The 20189-nt window shown below is 41.8% G+C and overlaps 1 protein-coding gene across 1 annotated transcript in view; it reads right to left on the minus strand.

Moving 5' to 3' along the window:
- The window catches only part of GRAMD4 (GRAM domain containing 4), a 103908-nt gene that overhangs the window by 64863 nt on the left and 18856 nt on the right, over positions 1-20189 (minus strand). Inside the window, exon 2 of the mRNA XM_081958628.1 lies at positions 2715-2919. Coding sequence (XP_081814754.1) covers positions 2715-2919 — 205 coding nt within the window. The remainder of the gene's footprint in view (positions 1-2714; positions 2920-20189) is intronic.

Raw genomic sequence — 20189 nt, forward strand, 5'->3', positions numbered from 1 at the left:
GTGGGATGGGGAAGGAATGGGGATTTTGCAGTAACTTTCCCCTAGGAGTGGGGAGGGAATGAGGATTTTGCAGTATCCTTCCCCTGCTACGCCCATCAAGCCACGCCCACCAAGCCACACCACGCCCACCAAGTCACGCCCACCAAGCCACACCACGCCCACCAAGTCACGCCCACAGAACTGGTAGTAAAAAAACTTGAATCCCACCACTGCAAAACGCATACACGAATCAGAAAAATATAAAATGTTTTTAGTTTTGTGAGAAAACCAACAGGGAAAACAAACTTAACAATATTAACCTTGAGAATGCTTTGCTTTGATGAACCTTTCAATTCACCTTTCAAGGTCACCTCATGGAGTCAATATAAGAGCTCATCTATCCACTTTCTTTTCATGACATGGCACAGAGCAAGTTATTTTTAACTGAGGAGTTTGGAACAAGCAAGTCCTCAACATTTTAGAACAGCCACTAGAGAGATCTTGTTACTTTCACTGTGCTTTGAATGTAAGAAAAAACTTTTTATCATATTAGTACAATTTAGCTGCCTTTGGCTGCTCCAGACTTAATGTTGGGTCACATAAAATAAAGATATTATGGGTTTTATTTTACTCAATTGTTATTTATGTTCATTCGTCTTCAAACCTGAAATTAGAAAACAAAATCAAATTTGGCTCTAATCTCTTTGGCAAAGAAGCTCTTCACTCAAGGTCCAATACAGACTCTCAATATAGATTCCTATCTCAGAAAAATGAGATACAGAAGGACCAAAGTCACTTCCTTTTATATTTGCATTTTGGCTCTTCAAGGGATCTCCAGATCTCATCAGAATACAGGCAGCAAGAATGACAAAATATGCCATCCTCCTGCTAACAACTGTTGCTATCAAATTCCAAGTACTTTATAATTATAAGGTAAAGGTTCCCCTCGTACATATGTGCTAGTTGTTCCTGACTCTAGGGGGCAGTGCTCATCTCTATTTCAAAGCCAAAGAGCCAGCACTATCCGAAGATGTCTCCGTGGTCATGTGCCTGGCATGACTAAACGCCAAAGGCGCATGGAACCCTGTTACCTTCCTACCAAAGTGGTTCCTATTTTTCTACTTGCATTCTTACATGCTTTCGAACTGCTAGGTTGGCAGACGCTGGGAGAAGTAATGGGAGCTCACTCCATGACGCGGCGCTAGGGATTTGAACCGCTGAACTGCTGAACATTTTGATCAACAAGCTCATAGTCACAGCCACTGAGCCATCATGTCCCATCTTTTATAATTATATTTAGATACAAATGAATATATTACTGCATGCATAGAGTATGCACACCCAGTTTATTTATTTATGCAATTTATAAAACCACCTCACCATTTGTGAGTACATTAATAATTATTTTTTTAAAAAACCCAAATCAAATCAAAAGATAAAGACATAGCCAAGCCTGTGTGTAATATATCTCTCTGTAAGAAAATTTACAGATATACTGAAATATAGTTCCCAATAATATCCACTAATACTGGATGGGCAATGAATTCATGAATTCTTAAGGAAAACAAAACATAGCTAAGCATAATGTATCGTTGAGGACCAACAAGAAAAACTAAACTAGAAAACAGAATTTTAGTTTAATTGATTTTGTAAGGGTTTAATTTTATAGCCCCAGGGAGGGTGCACAAGGAGCCATAGGATTTTGGTGCTTTCCATTTTTATAGGACGAAAGAAAAATATTCCGCCCTTGAAATATATCTTACAGTTCCAGGGAAAAGTTCCATCACTCTTGTTTTTCATAGCACTGAAAGGAAGACATCTGAAATGGCTTCCCTTAGCCAAAGAAAACTCTTATCTATCAGTTCCAAAGCGCTCATATTACACCCAGCTATCCTGAGAATTGAAGGAATAATAAAAATAATATTTAATAAGCTCCCCCCCCAAAAGAATGATGAAAGGTGACAAGTTAAAAATCCTCCATCCATCTTTCCTTTCCATGCTATAGGCCAGGGGTCAGCAACAGTGGCTCTGGAGCCGCATGTGTCTCTTTTATCCCTCTGCTGCGGCTCCCTGTCGCCAGTCGGCTCCACAATTGATAGAGCTTTCAGTTAGGACAGGTAGAGGAAAAAGGATGCCGCGCTAGGAGGAGACTCTATGGTGGGGGGAACTGGACTTCCGGTCGGTTTCAGAATTGAACAGGGGGCTTCCAGTGAGGATCTTTGTGGCTCTTTGAGTGTTTAAGGTTGCCGACCCCTGCTTTAGACCTAGTAAAGTTTTGGAAGTGTATTTCTTTTGCCACAGGTTCTCCATCCGTTCAGATTGCTCAGGCTGGTTTCTTCAAAATAGACAACAGCAATATAATGTGCAAACCGACCTCCGCTCCTTCCGTAAGAAGCTAAAAACCCACCTGTTCAATTTAGCCGGCCTGGCCTAATTCCCAATTTTAGTCCCTCAAGCCTGCATTTTTAAGTTTTTTAGGGGTATGCTTTTTAGTTGCTTTTAATTTTTACTTTTCTGTACAGTTGTATCAGGTTTAATTCGTTTTTAAGGGGATAGGATATTTATCTTTTGTATTTGTTTTAATGAGACGCATGTACACCGCCCCGAGTCCCTTCGGGGAGAGGGGGCGGTCTATAAATCCTGGAAAATAAATAAATAAATAAATAAATAAATAAATAAATAAATAAATAAATAAATAAATAAATAAATAAATAAATTAAAAAAAAAATACTTACAGGGTCTCTCAGCTCATCGTAGCCCGATGTACGAGGTATTTTCATGGGGATTTCATCTCCACATTCAGTATCTGAAGCATTGGGAGACTCTACTAAGTCCGGGAACTCATCTCTCTTATGTCCTCTGAACCTTATTTTGTCCAGCCTCTTTAGCATGTTCAGCACTCCACTTTTCTGCTTTATCTTAACATGACGGTTGGAGTCCCTGAAGAACACAAAGGGAAAAAGGAGAGGAATGAGATGATGATTACCAGGACACGTATTTAACATAGGTTCTGTACAGGGGTGGGTTCTGGCAGTCACTACTGCCGGTTTGCTCGTGGCTGCGCCGCATGCGTGCACGTGCAGTGCAATAAAAATTGCTCTGAGCATGCGTAGAAGCAAAAAAACAAGAGGGCGCCACCTATGGCACCATCGGAAAAAACGATTTAGGGGCATGTCAGGCCAGGGTCGCTGTGGCTTCCAGCGACCCAGGCCACCAAACCACTACCGGTTCAGCTGAACTGGTCCGAACCGGTAGGAATCCACTTCTGGTTCTGTACTGCATCAATCCCACAACTCTTGGCAGTGTCCAAGACAATTTCATGGTCTACAGAGTGATGGCTAACCATTTTGTCATTACATGCTGAAAGTATGCCCCCGTGCCCATAATGTAATGTGCGTTCAACCCCCCTGTGCTCCCCGTCCCCCCTGTGCATGCGCACATGACCCCACCCCCCCGGCATCCCATTTTGGGCCTAGTAGGCCTCCCAGCAGCCTCCTGGAAGTAAAAACGGGCGACAGGGGGGACGCCGCTGACCCACACATGCCAGCAAAGTGCTCCTCAGTTCTTGGTTGTTTTGCAGTTCTTACTGGTGGGAAAGATCCTGGCCTGGTGCCATGGCATTTCTTTCTTTTTCGCATGTCTTATTAAGGCAAAGGTAAAGGTTCCCCTCGCACATATGTGGTAGTCGTTCCCGACTCAAGGGGGCGGTGCTCATCTCCATTTCAAAACTAAAGAGCCAGCACTGTCCGAAGATGTCTCCATAGTCATGTGACCGGCATGACTAAAAACCAAAGCCGCACAGAACGCTGTTACCTTCCCACCAAAGGTGGTTCCTATTTTTCTACTTGCATTTTTACATGCTTTCGAACTGCTAGGTTGGCAGAAGCTGAGACAAGTAACAGGAGCTCACCCCGTTCAGTGGCGAGTTTCAAAAAAAATTTAGAATCTCTTCTGTAGGGGTGGCCTGCTTTGTGGGAGTGGCTTGCCGGCCATGTGACTGGGTGGGAGTGGCTTGCCGGCCATGTGACCAAATGGGAGTGGCTTGGCAGTCATGTGACTGGGTAGGCATGTAAAATGTGGTGAAACTCACTTAACAACACTCTTGCTTAACAACCAAAATGTTGGCTTAGAAACTCTGGCATTTGAAGCACGCAAGTCTTAAAGCTGTCAAGTTACAAGACCCTTGCACCCCTAACTCTTAAAAAAAAAAAACCAGGGGTGTTCAAACTTGACAGCTTTAAGACGTTAAGGTTTAGATAGGACTCTTAGAGGCGGGCGGGGCAATTGGTGAGCCAGCCAATCAGTGAGTGGCGAGCGGGGCAAGCGTGGTGTGGACGGGTAGAGGGAGGGAGCTGGGACCGGTTTTAAACGGCACAGTAGATTTGTGGAACCTCTTCTATAGAAGAGGTTAGGACTGGCAGGAACCCACCTCTGACCCCGTTACACGGCACTAGGGTTCAAACCACTGAACTGCTGAGCCTTCTGATCGACAAGCTCAGCGTCTTAGCCACTGAGCCACCCCGTATAAGCATTAACGTATCCAGGATCAAAGATGAAATCCTATTAGAATCCATAAGCTTCCATACTGACAGCTGCACATCTTGCTGGGATTGAAGTTAAACCTGTTTCTCCCCATTCCAAAATTTACAGTCACAGGAACAAAAACTTAAATGCAACTTTTATTTGGAGATATATATCCAAGCACCATAAGCATATTGGTGAAACCTCACACATTCCATCAGATTACGTTCTCACTGGCTTCGTGTGGATATTAGGGTAGGGGAGAGAGTTGAGCCTTATGGCAGCCCTATGGCAAAAGGGAAACCAGAGATTCAACCACTCCTATTAGCCCCCCCAATTCATTTTTTTTTACTACCGGTTCTGTCGGTGTGGCTCGGTGGGCGTGGCTTGGTGGTCATGTGACTGGGTGGGTGTGGGTGGGTGGTCCCAGAAGAAACTCACAGACTGTAACATCAAAGACAGAAAACAAAAAACAGTATAACAAAGTTGGAAGGGATCTTGGAGGTCTTCTAGTCCAACCCGCTGCTTAGGCAGAAACCCTTACACCACTTCAGACAAATGGTTATACATCATCTTCTTTAAATCTTCCAGTGTTGGAGCATTCACAACTTCTGGAGGCAAGCTGTTCCACTGATTAATTGTTCTAACTGTCAGGAAATTTCTCCTTAGTTCTAAGTTGCTTCTCTCCTTGATTAGTTTCCACCCATTGCTTCTTGTCCTGCCCTCAGGTGCTTTGGAGAATAGTTTGACTCCCTCTTCTTTGTGGCAACCCCTGAGATATTGGAACTCTGCTATCATGTCACCCCTAGTCCTTCTTTTCATTAAACTAGACATACCCAGTTCCTGCAAACGTTCTTCATATGTTTTGGCCTCCAGTCCCCTAATCATCTTTGCTGCTCTTCTCTGCACTCTTTCTAGTGTTTCCACATCTTTTTTATATCGTGGCGACCAAAACTGAATGCAGTATTCCAAGTGTGGCCTTACCAAGGCATTTTAAAGTGGTATTAACACTTCGCATGATCTTGAGTCTATCCCTCTGTTTACGCAGCCTAGAACTGTGTTGGCTTTTTTGGCAGCTGCTGCACACTGCTGGCTCATATTTAAAAGGTTGTCCACTAGGACTCCAAGATCCCTCTCACAGTTACTACTATTGAGCGAGGTACCACATATGCTGTACCTGTGCATTTTGTTTTTCTTGCCTAAATGTAGAACCTTACTTTTTTCACCATTGAAGGACAGTAGCAGACTCCCAATACCCCCATACTAGAACAAAATGCTTATGACCTCAAACCAAAGTATGATTTGAACTGGGGGGGGGGGGGAAACCTACAGCTGGGAACATGCTGTACGAATTAGAAGAGGAAAATCCTCATCTCTGCACTCTTAGAAATTGCTTAGAGCAAAAACAGCTCAAACACTTAAAACAAGCCATGAAATATGCAGATCTGCATTCCTGGGGATAACATATTCTGTGTCACTGACTTCTCTTTTATGGCATTCTCCTATTCACATAAACACAACCACAGATACTGAACGTATCCTTCATATACAGGAATACATTTCCCATAATCTTTTACAATTGACTAACGTTTCGCAATGCTATCTATCCCTTAGGAAGTTACACGGGAGTAAATCTTCCAATACTGTAGTGATAATATTTAGGGATGTTCAGAAACACTCTGATTTACTTTCAAAAGAATGGATCAGCAAAGAAAACATTCTAGAGAAAGAGTGCACAGAAGAACAACGAAGAGGATAAGGGGTTGGGACCAGGTGTGGTATTCACTTACCTTCCTTATCAGTTTGCCAACATAAGTGCATGCACCACCAGTATGCATGCGCTTAGCCTTTAGCGCATGGGCTTTTGGCTTAAAAAGTGCCTAAATGGGATGCCATAGAGCCGGGGTGGGTGGGCAGGGCCGCCCACGATTTCTGCAACCGGTTCGGGCGAACCGGTCTGAACCAGTAGAATACCACCTCTAGTTGGGACGCTACATCGTATGATGAACAGCCGAGGGAACTAAGTATATTTAGCCTAATGAAGATAAGGTTCAGGGAAGACATGAGGGCTGTCACAGGGAAGAGAGAGATCAAGAGGGGATCAACCTGAACAGGAGAAGGAGGAAAGGATGGAAGGATCATCAGAGAGATATTCAACCTAGAAATAAGGAGCAATTTCCTGTCAGTGAGAACAATTAATCAATGGAACAGCTTGCCTCCTGCAGTTGTGGTGGTCCATTGTTGAAGGTTTTCAAGAAGAGAAATGGAATGGTGTATGTTTTTCTGACTTGGGAAGGGGGTTGGAATGGAAAACCTCAAAGGTCCTTCCAGGCCTCTGAGTCTAAGACAGACAGACAGACAGACAGACAGAGCAATCTTTCATCTATCTATCTATCTATCTATCTATCTATCTATCTATCTATCTATCTATCTATCTATCTATCTATCTATCATCTATCTATCTATCATCTATCTTTCATCTATCTATCTATCTATCTATCTATCTATCTATCATCTATCTATCTATCATCTATCTATCTATCTATCTATCTATCTGTCATCTATCATCTATCATCTATCTATCATCTATCTATCTATCTATCTATCTATCCCTCCCTCCCTCCCTCCCTCCCTCCCTCCCTCCTTTTGTGTTGAAAAAATGTAGGGTTTTTAAAAAATCTATCATAATCTATTGCTATTGTAGGGTTGGGGGTTCTCCGAACTGCACAGAATCTGAGCTAGAGGTTCTCCCCAAACCCCTGTGGACCCCCAGCAGCCCACCCCTGAATTCTTCAGATATTTTATTGACCTGAGTTTTATTATTTTAAGGTAGCAGAGGGCGCTAGGTTGGCTATCTCTCCAGCAAGCACCCTCTGGAAGAGCTCCTTTATCGCATTCTTGTATACGTTTGCAGTTCGTATTATCTTTTACTACGATTTAAATAAAAGCTATTGTTCACCGTTTCTCTTGAAACTGAATGGAAAACAATGGAAAGTCAGGGAAGGTGGCTGCTGAAAGCCAAGACAGAATGGCATAATGACAAAACTGGCATTCCTCCCTACATCTCTCTCACCCATGAGAATCTCATCAAACTTTTATTTTCTTTTGGGGAAAATAACCGCTTTGTTTCCAGCACCCTTAATGATGATGAATGATAAAAATGCAAGGAATTTTTCCGGCACAGCACCAGTTCAAAGGATCAGCAGTAACTACCAAAGGCTTTACATAATATTTTACAAAATCACAGACTATAATCGGATCTTGCTTAACTGCAAGTAACAGGTTTGGGAAGACTGGCTTATAAAACGTACACAAAAGCCGCCCAAAAAAAACCACACGCATTTCATATTGAAAAACATAAAAGCCAACAGATGGGAAAATTTCTCCTATTTATTCACAGTAAGTATTGTTCACTTCCATGCAAGTTTCATTAGCCTCCGCGTTTTATTTCTGTTTTCAAAATCGGAAACCATATCCTGATTGCGAGACTGCCAGTGTGCAGGCATTCTAGTCTTGTGATTGCATACTTCAATTAGTTCATACAAGAAGTCTAAAGGCCACACAGCCGATTTATAAACACATTTCACTAGGAGCCGTAAAGGAAAACACTGCCACTAACAAGAAACAGAACAGCTCCAGCTGGCACTATTAAACAAGGGGAGAGTTGAAGAGGGGAGGAAAAAACTTGCTACAAGCAATAACTCAGTCTGAACCACGCACATAATGTCCAGATCGTTCAATCAACATTGCTGGGAACATCAATGGTCTCAATTAGGAAAGAATGTGGGAAGCACCAGTTGCTTCAATCACTAATAGCAGGAGTGTCAACGTGCAACATCAGAACCAATCGGTTGGCTTGCTGCTCTACAACAGATCCTACAGTTCAACTCAACATGCCCCTTTGGCCGATGTGGCCGGAGTGTGTCTGCAGTAGCTCCTCTTGGTTTTGGGATAGGGATAGGGATAGGGATAGGGATAGGGATAGGGAAGAATAGAATAGAATAGAATAGAATAGAATAGAATAGAATAGAATAGAATAGAATAATAGAATTCTTTATTGGCCAAGTGTGATTGGACACACAAGGAATTTGTCTTTGGTGCAGATGCTCTCTGTGTACATAAAAAGACAAGATACATTCGTCAAGAATCATAAGGTACAACACTTAATGATAGCCAGAGTACTCCCTATTAGTCCTCCCACTGGATCCGTTTTTATTTAACTGATATTTTTGAAAGGAGATAACACATAGACCATAACACAGTCAAAAGTGTTTGCTTTAGCCGGGGGCTAGTAAGGCATGAGGGACGCACTGGCTCAGTGGCTAAGATGCTGAGCTTGTCAATCAGAAAAGTCGGCAGTTCGAATCCCCAGTGCCACATAACGGAGTGAGCTCCTGTTACTTGTCCCAACTTCTGCCAACCTAGCAGTTCGAAGGCATATAAAAATGCAAGTAGAAAAATAGGGACCATTTTGGTGGGAAGGTAACAGCATTCCATGCGCCTTCGGCACTTAGTCATGCCAGCCACATGATCATGGAGACGTCTTTGGACAGCGCTGGCTCTTCGGCTTTGAAACGGAGATGAGCACTGCCCCCTAGAGTCAGGAACGACTAGCACATATGTCCAAGGGGAACCTTTACCTTTACCTTGATAAGGCATGGAAAAAGAAAGAAATGCCATGGCATCAGCCCGGAATCTCTCCCACCAATGAAAACTGTAAAACAACCAAGAATTGAGGAACACTTTGCTGGCAAGAGATCTGTAAGTAAAACTAACCCCCTCGCCATTTCCAACAATTTTGAAAGGTTAGAATGGGACCTGCAAAGAGATTTGACAAAGCATCAGTTACTAGACTTTCCCGATCGGGGGACGGGGGGGGGATGGGGGGGGGACTGACAGTCAGATGCTTTCACAAACAACTAGTCCAGTTACATCCTGCATGGAGTATGAGATAAGGGCTAAAAGGCTAAGAATAACAAACTAATTCAGAGTACAGTGTCAAACTCAAGTTGTCACGTATCAGGACACTTCCCCCCTTTGCTAAACCGGGCATGGGCATGACCAGTGCGTCACACATCCAACCCATGGGCTGGGAGTTTGATAGCCCTGACCTATAGACTATTTTCAGTTTTCAAAACAAATGAGGTTTATTGGGGACTAAAACTCATCTTTTCTGTGCCTGTTTATTTTTACCGCTGTTTTTCTCCCAGTTAAGTGTTAAAAAAAGTGGGCAAACTTTTATCTTACATAACACCCATCACCCCATCATCCATTTGAGTCATGGGAACTCAAAAACAGGGGTAAGGAACCTTTTTAATAGCTGTGGACTACACTTAACTGTTGAATGTAGTGATTTTTATTTAAAATTACAATTGCTACACATAAAAAACTAATACAATAATAATCCTCGAGTTACGAATATAATAGAGCCCGCCAATTACATTCATAACCCAAGGGTTCACTGGGGTGAATCACGTAAAATGAATTTGTTTGTTATTTCTGTAAAAAAATCCCCTTCACCCACGCATTTGGTAATCGGTTGTTAAATGAATGAGGTATCTCAGGATGGGGAAGGTCGGGGTGGGGCTCTAGTGATGGAACAGGCCACCTAAGGCTCTCCAACCCACTAAGGTACCTCATGCTCCCCAAAATTGCTTTCCCCCCCCCAATCCTGCCATGCTGGACGGCGAGGGCTGGTCAACTATTTTCAGGTTTGAAGTAAAGTGTTAATGTACCAGTGTCAAACTTCGTGATGTCACATTGTCGTCACGTGACGTATGGCAACGTTTTCCACCTTTGCAGAGCTGGGGTGGGTGTGGCCTGCGTGTGACGCATCCGGCCCGTGGGCCGCCTGTTTGACACCCCTGAGTTAATGTATCACCCACTTAAAAGGTTTTCAGAAATCATACCATCAAATTCAGCAGTACCATCAGAACAGACTGAGAGGTGCCACTAAAAAATGAAACAGACCCCCCCCCAATGCTCCTCCTGCTTTAAGAGGGCAGCTCTGAAAGTAAAAACAAGCCAGCCACCATTTTCCATACTTTGAAACTGCAGATCATCATCATAAATTGGGAACCATGACTTGGCCACCAAGATGACAGGCATTATAAATAAGATAAATCGCTTTCCGTCAAGCTACGTTTTTTCATATGCACAAAGAAGCTAAGTGATAAAAGGGACAAGAAGAAAAAATTGTTTCTGAGCAATCAGAGAAGGTGGAAGACGCTACCCTTTTTAAAAGAGAGACTTTTCTTACGACATTAACATACCGTTGATGAAATAAATTAGTAAAATTAATATAGGTCTTGGCATGCCTTTATCCTTCAGCGCAAGACACGTTGATTAACCTCCCCGTAATTTAATGTTTCAATCGCCAATCATATTAATATACTCAGGACTCACTAAAGGTTGGTTTATTAAAATAAGAAACCTGTTAATGCTTCTTTTGCTCCCAGTCAGCTTGCTATGAATTGTAAAATGCATATTTGCCGCAACGATAAAGACCCAATTTCTTTAATTATATCACTGATTTTCATTGAACTTATTTATATTTCAATCCTTCTTTGAGCTAAAAGAAGTGCAGGACCTGCATTGGATCTTTGGGAAAACGAAGAAGGTGATGTCGCTTTGTAAAATTGCTTGACTATCGTATATTGTACTGCTTCTTTCTGTGTGTGTATGATCTTTGCTTTTATTTTACTAGCTGATAACCAAGTGTTGACTGGATATTTATTTATAGGGGGAAAATGTCTGGACCAAATGTAATTTCTAATGTTGGATTTCCCCCCTTATTGCCAGAGGGAGCCCCCTTGTGGAGTACTGTGAAGCCGTTACCATGGCAACGTGACTGCGCTGCATAGTAGAAGCCATTTTACAGCAGCACAGTAGAAGCCCTTTTAAGGCACAACAGGCTGTATCTTAACAGAACACACACCCCAAGGGGTGTTAGGGGTGTCTTACCCCCACAGTATTTTTCTCCAGAGAGCAAGTTATCTGTGTACCACGTTTGGTTGAAATTGCTCAAGGCATTCCAGAGTTATGCTGGAAAACACACACAAACACACCGAGAGAGAGAGAGAGAGAGAGAGAGAGAGAGAGAGAGAGAGAGAGAGAGAGAGAGAGAGAGAGAGAGAGAGAGAGAGAGAGAGAGAGAGAGAGAGAGAGAGAGAGAGAGAGAGAGAGAGAGATTTATATCTATATAGATAGATAGTTTAATTTTATTTATCTTGTGTTTTTAGTTTCAAAGTCTTAAGGGGCCAAATGTCATGTGGAGACAAACAGCCCTTAATTGTAACTAACCTAATTAACTCATTAAGCAAATGAATGAGTAAGGAGAAGAATATCCAAGCTGGACATTCTGTACAGATAATCCTTGACTTACGAACCACAACTGAGCCCAAAATTTCTGTTGTTAAGTGAGACATTTGCTAAGTGAGTTTTGCCCCATTTTACAACCTTTCTTGACTCAGTTGTTAAATGAATCACTGCAGCTGATGAGTTAGTAACCCGGTTGTTAAGTGAATCTGGCTTCCCCGTTAACTTTGCTTGTCAGAAGGTCGAAAAAAGTAATTGCACGACCTCGGGACACTGCAATGGTCATAAGTATAAACCAGTTATCAATTTTGTCTGAATTTTGATCACATGATCACGGGGACGCTGCAAAGGTTGTAACTGCGAAAAAGGGTCATAAGTCACTTTTCTCAGTGCCGCTGTAACTTTAAACGGTCACTAAATGAACTGTTGCGAGCCAAGGACTATCCTGCATAGGCAATAGTTTCAAATCTGATTAGCTAGACAAGCGGTTCTCAATCTGTGGGTCGGGACCCCTTTGGGGGTCGAACGACGCTTTCGCAGGGGTCGCCTAAGACCATCGGAAAACACATATTTTCGATGGTCTTAGGAACCAAGACACCAATTTTATGGTTGGGGGTCACCACAACATGAGGAACTGTATTAAAGGGTCGCGGCATTGGGAAGGTTGAGAATTACTGAGCTAGACTGTATGCAACTGAGTAACACTGAGTAAAAACATAACCAAAAATGGGGAAGAGCAGCTAGTCTGCAAAAGGGCAGGGTAGGTCACACTGGAGGATAAGAAAACTATGCAAGAAATGCAACACTTTTCCTCTGTCCCATCGGCACCCTAGAAGGCGGCATGAGATTTTTGGCACTTACACATATGGCGATACCAACTCCACCCATTATAATAACACAAAGCTCTAGGAGAAGATTAAGGAAGAAAAAGCAAGAAAGTCAAACCTAGACAACTAAGCAATCTGACCGGCACACAATATTTTACACAAAACCTACTAGTACAGGGGTGTCCAAACTTGGGAACTTTAAGACTTGTGGACTTCAACTCCCAGAATCTGCTGGCTGGGGAATTCTGGGTGTTGAAGTCCACAAGTCTTAAAGTTCCCAAGTTTGGACACCCCTGTACTAGGAGAATGAAAACCTATGCAACTACTCCTTGCCTTATGACCACAATTGTGTCCACATTTCTACTGCTTGGAGAGACAGTTGTTGCCCCGTTTTACAACCTGTCTTGCCATAGTTGTTAAGCGAATCACCATGATTGTTAAGTTAATAACAGTTGTAAAATTAATCCGGTTTCCCCCATTGATTTGTCAGGAGGTTGCAAATGGGGATAACGTGATCCTGAGACACTGCAACTGTCATAAATAGGAGTCCGTTGCCAAGCAACTGCATTTTGGACACGTGACCATGGGGATGTTGCAATGGACGTAAGTGGGAAAAGCAGTCATAAGTGATTTTTTTTTCCAGTAACTTTGAACGGTCATAGAATGAACTGTTGTAAGTTGAGGGCTACCTGTGGTTCTAGGGCAAGGATGACTAACCTTTTTGTCCTCGCATGCCAAAAGCACATGCGCAGCAGTGCACGTGCGCATGCCCGCACCTATAATGCAATGTGTGCATTGCGCATGCACACAACCCCCCCTGCTTCCCCGCTCCGTGTGCATGCCACAACCACCCTGCGCCCCATTTAGGGCCTAGAAGGCCTCCCTGAAGGCTCCTGGGACCAAAAATTGGGTGCAGTGGCCACGCCACCTTCCTCTGCGTTCCCCCCACGTATGCACGCTCGTCTCCCGCATGCAGGGCAGAGACCCAAAAATCAGCTGGCCGGCAGGAGGCATGTGCACATGCACAGTTGAGCTCAGCTGGGGCAACGGCTCGCGTGCCCACAGAGAGGGCTCCGCGTGCCACCTTCTGACTGCCGGCAACCAGAAGACACATTAAAAAATGGGGGACGACCCCAGGGCATCTAAACAAAAATGGCAGGCCTGAAGGGAGTCCGCCAACATAAAGATATTGAGAGAATGGGAAAAGAGCCAACTAATATTTAATTTTTTATGTCACTAGAGAGAATGTCCACTTAACCATGCAGTACACTACTGGTGCTCATTAAATCCTAGAACAAAAGCAGCATTTTCTCTAGTGATATTCATTACATGGAACAAACTCTCCATGAAGGGTTAGGAAACTGCACATTTATCTGTTTTCTAAGGATTTTACTCCAGTCTAGATTTTCTCCTTCAGTCCTAACAGCAGCATCTTAACCAGCATACTGCATAAAATGTTTGGGTCCATCTGTTCATTATATTTATTATGCGTATTTAATTATTTATTGTCTCAACTAATTGGAACCAAAATTACACACATAACCTAAATTAAACATACAATATAAATCAAATCTATTTTTAAGAAAGGAAAAGAAGGGGAAAGGAGACTGAAAAATGCATCTATGGTGCAAAATAATCCCCCCAAACAATGGGTCTATCAATGGCCTCACCACTAACTGTAATATACTATTGCATCTTGTTCTGTTCTATTTTAATGCTTTAATTTTTCAATTCTGCTCTGCGACCATAAGAAATGATTGATTGAAACATCAACTAAAAAGCTAAAAAAAAATCTTTTTTTTGGGGGGGGGGGTCCACATTTTAACTTAAATTGCTTTGTTATTTCTTTCCCAAAAATGTTGAAGAATTTGCTACATATTGAATGAATTGTTTCTTTGATTGAAAACATTCTGGAAGAACGAGAAAAATTTTCTACCAATCTTTTACAATAAATCCAGTATCAGTTCATAGTCCATGTATCCTAATGCATATGAATTGATTCAACAATTAAGAAACTTGATTCTTTGTTAGTGTGGGCTGTTAAGATTCATTGAAAAACTGGAGCATGTATCTCATTACTTTGATGGTATTATACATATGACAAAGTGTATTTTAAAAAAACTAACAAGTTAGAACTAAATTTACAATGAAGAATAAATTTAATCATATTTGGTCATCTTTTATTAGCTGTATTGATATTTTCCATAATAGATTACCCTTGTTGGTAAAACTACCATCTTGGATCAATATAATAAATATGGAGGACCGCAACACTTCTATTCCTCAAGCTCATATAGACATTTACAATTATTAAATATTTTTCTAACTTAGGCTGTGTAAAGAAATGAACATTCCTCTAATATTAAAAGAACCTGGTGTAATGCCTTATTAAAACGACAAAATGAAGGTTAACAGTGACATACTAGTAGATCTGTTTTTTTAAAAAAGCCTATCTCAGCCTCTATGACCATGTTTCTATTTCTGTTTTTTTTTAATGCAAAGGAATAACAATTTAAAAAGAAAACTCTTTCTGGAGCAGCTTCTACAGTATTTGTCATCACAAAGAGAAAAACAAAACGGTGGCATTTCAATTTTTTTTTTAAATTATCTTATGTCTTCCCACCAGCTACCTACACAGAGTCTATTTTGGTTTTCATATACACATTATTAGTAAACATCCCAATTATATAAACGATTCATAGGAAGCCACCCAAGTATTTAGGCTCATCTACAACGCAGTTATCCATGCAACAAATTCAAGGTCTTTGCTGGGACAAGAATATCTTCTCTTTCTTAGGATAATAGCTCCCTTTCTTGTTACTGGAAAGATACTGTTGTGCAATAGTCTTCCTAAAAAGGAACTGACCACATGGACTTCTTGGAATTAACGCTTGACTGAATTAAACTGACTCAATCATTATCAACCTCAAAAGTAAATATTTACAGGAGCTTACACGAAACTCATTTCAGAAAATCACGAATATCTTCTTCCCACTGAAAAATCAGAATCCCCATACTTTAGGGATATATTTCTTCCCCCTCCCCTAGCATTTTCCCCACAATCTACTTCAGGGGTATCAAACTTGATTTCATTAAGCGCCACATCAGGGTTGTATTAGATCTTGGGGGGGAGGGGCTGGGATATATGTGGTCAGGGTGGGAATGGCCAGCTCGACATCACTTGTGTCGGGCGCACCTGTGGTGGCCCAAGCGCTCTGCCCGCAAAAATGCGCACCCTGGCTCTCTTTTCAGTTGTGACGGCTTCCTGCAACCCTCTGCCAATGAAAACGGAGCTCAGGAGGGCCACGTGCTCCATTTTCATTGGCAGAAGCATGATGGGCTGGGCCTTCACTGTTTCCAGGTTGGCCCTGCAGGCCACATCTAAGCGGGTCCGATCCGGATCCTGGGCCTTGAGTTTGACACCCCTGGTCTACTTTTTTTTTCAATCATTTCAATGTTGATTCATTGGTTGTGAAAGGAATTGACCAACCAGCTTGCCGCCTGATCCTGATATTATGGGTTGAGAGAGAGGGACTGGCACACCCACCCAGCCAGTTTTCATGCCTAAAGCAGGACTAGAACTCACAAACCCTTGGTTTCTGGACCAACACCTTAACTGGTTCTCTCCTTTAGGCCCCGATTAACCTTAATCACTATCTCCTGTCATTATCCTTAAATTGCTCCCTTCCCCAAATCCTTACATATGCAACAATTTAATGCAGCTGTAATGAAGTCTTGGCCCTAAAATAAATGTTTCAGCTTTTAAATATATATATTTTTTCTGAGCTCACATGCGTGTGCCGGATTCTTAAGAATTTATAGAATTCATAATCCATAAATTAGGATGAATGCTGAAGACTAACAAATTCTATTTGTCCTCTTCCCCACTTCCCTCCTCCCCCCCCCCCGCAAGATGAGCGATGGGCCTGTAGAAGTCTACGCTTTATCAGAATCAGAAGGGCACTATCGCTAAGTTGGCTCTTGGATTTCAGCAGTCATTCCCACAGCTATTATGCTCTCTGAGTCAAGCCAAGGAAAAGCCATTTTACCTTTTACAGATGACAGCATGCTCTGCGATATTAACCATAGGAAGCACAGAGTTATATTGGAGTCGCTGAATCACATGCCCGTTATCTCACTTTGCCACTGATGGGCAACCCAAATGAATGCCAACACTTAGAAATACTCAGATAAGTCGTTGGGTGTATGATTTAGATAAGGCACAAGGCAGGCCAGGCTCATTTAAAAAATGCATGTACAAACAGCAGTTGCATATTAAATTCAGTAAGCCCACAAAGAAATGTATCTGAAGACTTGGCACACACCTGGTGGCCTTAGAATATGCTGCACTATCATTCTCACCATCTCTAGTGTGGCCAGATGTCTAATACATCTGCGGTGTCATACTGGTAGGGATTGGTCCTTAACTTGGTCCTTTTAACACCAATAAGACCAAGGAGCTTATAGTAGACTATAGAAGGAATAGATCAAACCAGTGGTGGGATTCACATTTTTTTACTATCGGTTCTGTGGGTGTGGCGTGGCTTGGTGGGCGTGGCTTGGTGGGCGTAGCAGGGGAAGAATACTATAAAATCTTCATTCCCTCCTAATCAGCTGGGACTCAGGAGGCAGAGAATACTACCGGTTTACTACCGGTTCTATGGGCGTGGCTTGGTGGGCGTGGCAGGAGAAGGTTACTGCAAAATTCCCATTTCCTCCTAATCAGCTGGGACTCGGGAGGCAGAGAATACTACCGGTTTACTACCGGTTCTATGGGCGTGGCTTGGTGGGCGTGGCAGGAGAAGGTTACTGCAAAATTCCCATTTCCTCCTAATCAGCTGGGACTCGGGAGGCAGAGAATACTACCGGTTTACTACCGGTTCTATGGGCGTGGCTTGATGGGCATGGCAGGAGGAGGTTACTGCAAAATTCCCATTTCCTCCTAATTAGCTGGGACTCGGGAGGCAGAGAATAGATGGGGGGGGCAGGTCCAGTCAGAGGTGGTATTTACCAGTTCTCTGAACTACTCAAAGTTTCCGCTACCGGTTCTCCAGAACTGGTCAGAACCTGCTGAATACCACCTCTGCATCAGACATCCAGCCCTTGCTTATCAATGGAGACCGAGTGGACCAAGGGGCCAGTTTTAAGTTTCTGGGTGTTATCATAAAAGAGGAGCTGACCTGGGGCACTCACTTTGCAGCACTGGTCAAAAGGGCCCAGCAGAGAATTATACTACCTGAGACTTCTCAGGAAACAACAAATGAATGAAAAACTGCTGGTGACCTTCTACCGCTGCACCATAGAGAGTATTTTAACTTACTGCACCTGCGTATAGTTTGCCAATTGCACAGGGGCAGATAGGACAGCGCTCCAGAGGGTCAACGTCATTGCCCAGAGGATCATGGGTTGCCCTCTCCCCTCTTTGGAAGAGCTTTATAGCTCCCGCTGCCTTAAGAAAGTTCAAAACATTCTTAAAGATCCATCTCATCCTGGACACCCTTTTTTTTAAACTATTACCATTTGGCAGACGGTACAGGACAATAAAAACAAGGACAAATAGGCTGAAAAACAGCTTCTATCCCAGAGCAGTAACTATTCTGAATTCTACAGTATAGTGCAATATTAATGCAATATCAGGGGGGGTTCAATTTAATTGAATAGAATGCTTGTGTTTGTTTTATTTTTATAGTTATAATGTACACTGAAGATGGCTTTTCATTTCGTTGTACGAGGTGCAATGACAATAAAGTAAACTAAGCTAATTTTTTTCAAAAGGAAATAATAGTGAGCTTGCGTAAATCACACACACCTCCTTTCCTGCCATCTTAAAACCATCTGCAGGCCTTTCGAGACAAAGATTTAGCTGGTCCAGCATTCTGTTCCCAGCCAATAGCAAACTCTTATCTCGGGGTGCAGATAACTAACAATCTGAACTGGTCTCCCCACACATCATCCTTAGTGAAGTATGCAAACCAGAGTCTGCATTTCCTGTGTCCAATGAGGAGAGCACATCTTTCTCCTTCTGTCCAGGCCACTTTTTACAGAGGCCCGATTGAGAGCATTTTAACAAACTGCATCACTGTTTGGTTTATTGGCAGCAGTGCCTCAGACAGAAAGTCCATTCAGAGAGTGGTAAGGACAGTGGAGAAGATTATAGGAATTTCATTTAATGTATGCCGGTTACAGTACATTCAAGTGACAATAAAGTTATCATTTTATTCTATTCTATTATTTAGAACAAATGCAGTGTCCCATTTACATTCAGGGTGTTCTACCACTAGTATTCAGAAACAGTAACTTTTACTATATACTTTTTAAACTTTACTTTTAGCTGTAAAGGTCATGCAAAATAAATTTAAGAATACCAAAACAGCAATAATGGATCATATTAAAGGGCTTCTTTCCATCTTGGCCTTGCAATGCCATAGGATGACAGCAACTCATGCAAATGTCATTTAATTGGCACAGCTATTACCAAAAATGCTTCTCTTTCATCTAGGTTAAAGCAGTATTGAAATGTGCTTGTCATAAGCCAGCAAAATGATGACTATCAAGATCTTTCACTCCCAAGCAAACCAGGCTAGGCAAATGGGGAGGGGGGGGAATTCCCCTCTTTCCCCAAGTGTGTATAAGACACTTGAATATATAGGCGTATAATTGTGTATGCATGTCAGTCAGAAACAACGCTCTCAAAATGCCCAGAGCAAAATAAATACATAAATAATATTGGTATGAACTGGATTTATAGCTACTAACTAAAATTATTTAATTGACTGCCTGTAAAACAGAGGCACCGTCAACATACAGTATATCAACCAACCTTGCTCTTTTTTTAAAAAAATCATTGTATTTATTTATTAGTTTATAATATATAATACAAAAATACAAAGAAAATAGTAGGAAAATAGGAGAGGAAAAAAGGAAGAGGAAAAGAAAGAAAGAAAGAAAGAAAGAAAGAAAGAAAGAAAGAAAGAAAGAAAGAAAGAAAGAAAGAAAGAAAGAGCACTGACTTCCGACTTCCTTTGGTGTGAATACGATAATAACATCAAACTTCAATTTTACATAATAATATAAATTACCCATTTCTATAAAATAGGAAAATAGGAGAGGAAAAAAGGAAGAGGAAAAGAAAGAAAGAAAGAAAGAAAGAAAGAAAGAAAGAAAGAAAGAAAGAAAGGGCACTGAATTCCGACTTCCTTTGGTGTGAATACGATAATAACATCAAACTTCAATGTTTTACTTTTACATAATAATATAAATTACCCATTTCTATAAAAACAAACCTATTAATCAGTAAAACCCAAAATCAAAGTTTCACTTTTTTCCCACCTCAAGCACAAAGTCCAGAAGCAATGATAAAAGGATAACTTAGTAAAGACACCATAAAACTAGTTTCATAATAACTTTTCACCAAGCAAAAATCAAACATGATACCCGTGGCACTCTTAAGTATATCTACTCAGGTAGACACTGAATTCAATGCTGTGTTACCTGATGTTTAAATCCTGATTAAATTAATTTCAGTGCTTAATGATCCCAACATCT

This window comes from Natrix helvetica (assembly GCF_964273705.1).
Source record: "Natrix helvetica genome assembly, chromosome: 6".
Lineage (NCBI taxonomy): Eukaryota > Metazoa > Chordata > Lepidosauria > Squamata > Natricidae > Natrix > Natrix helvetica.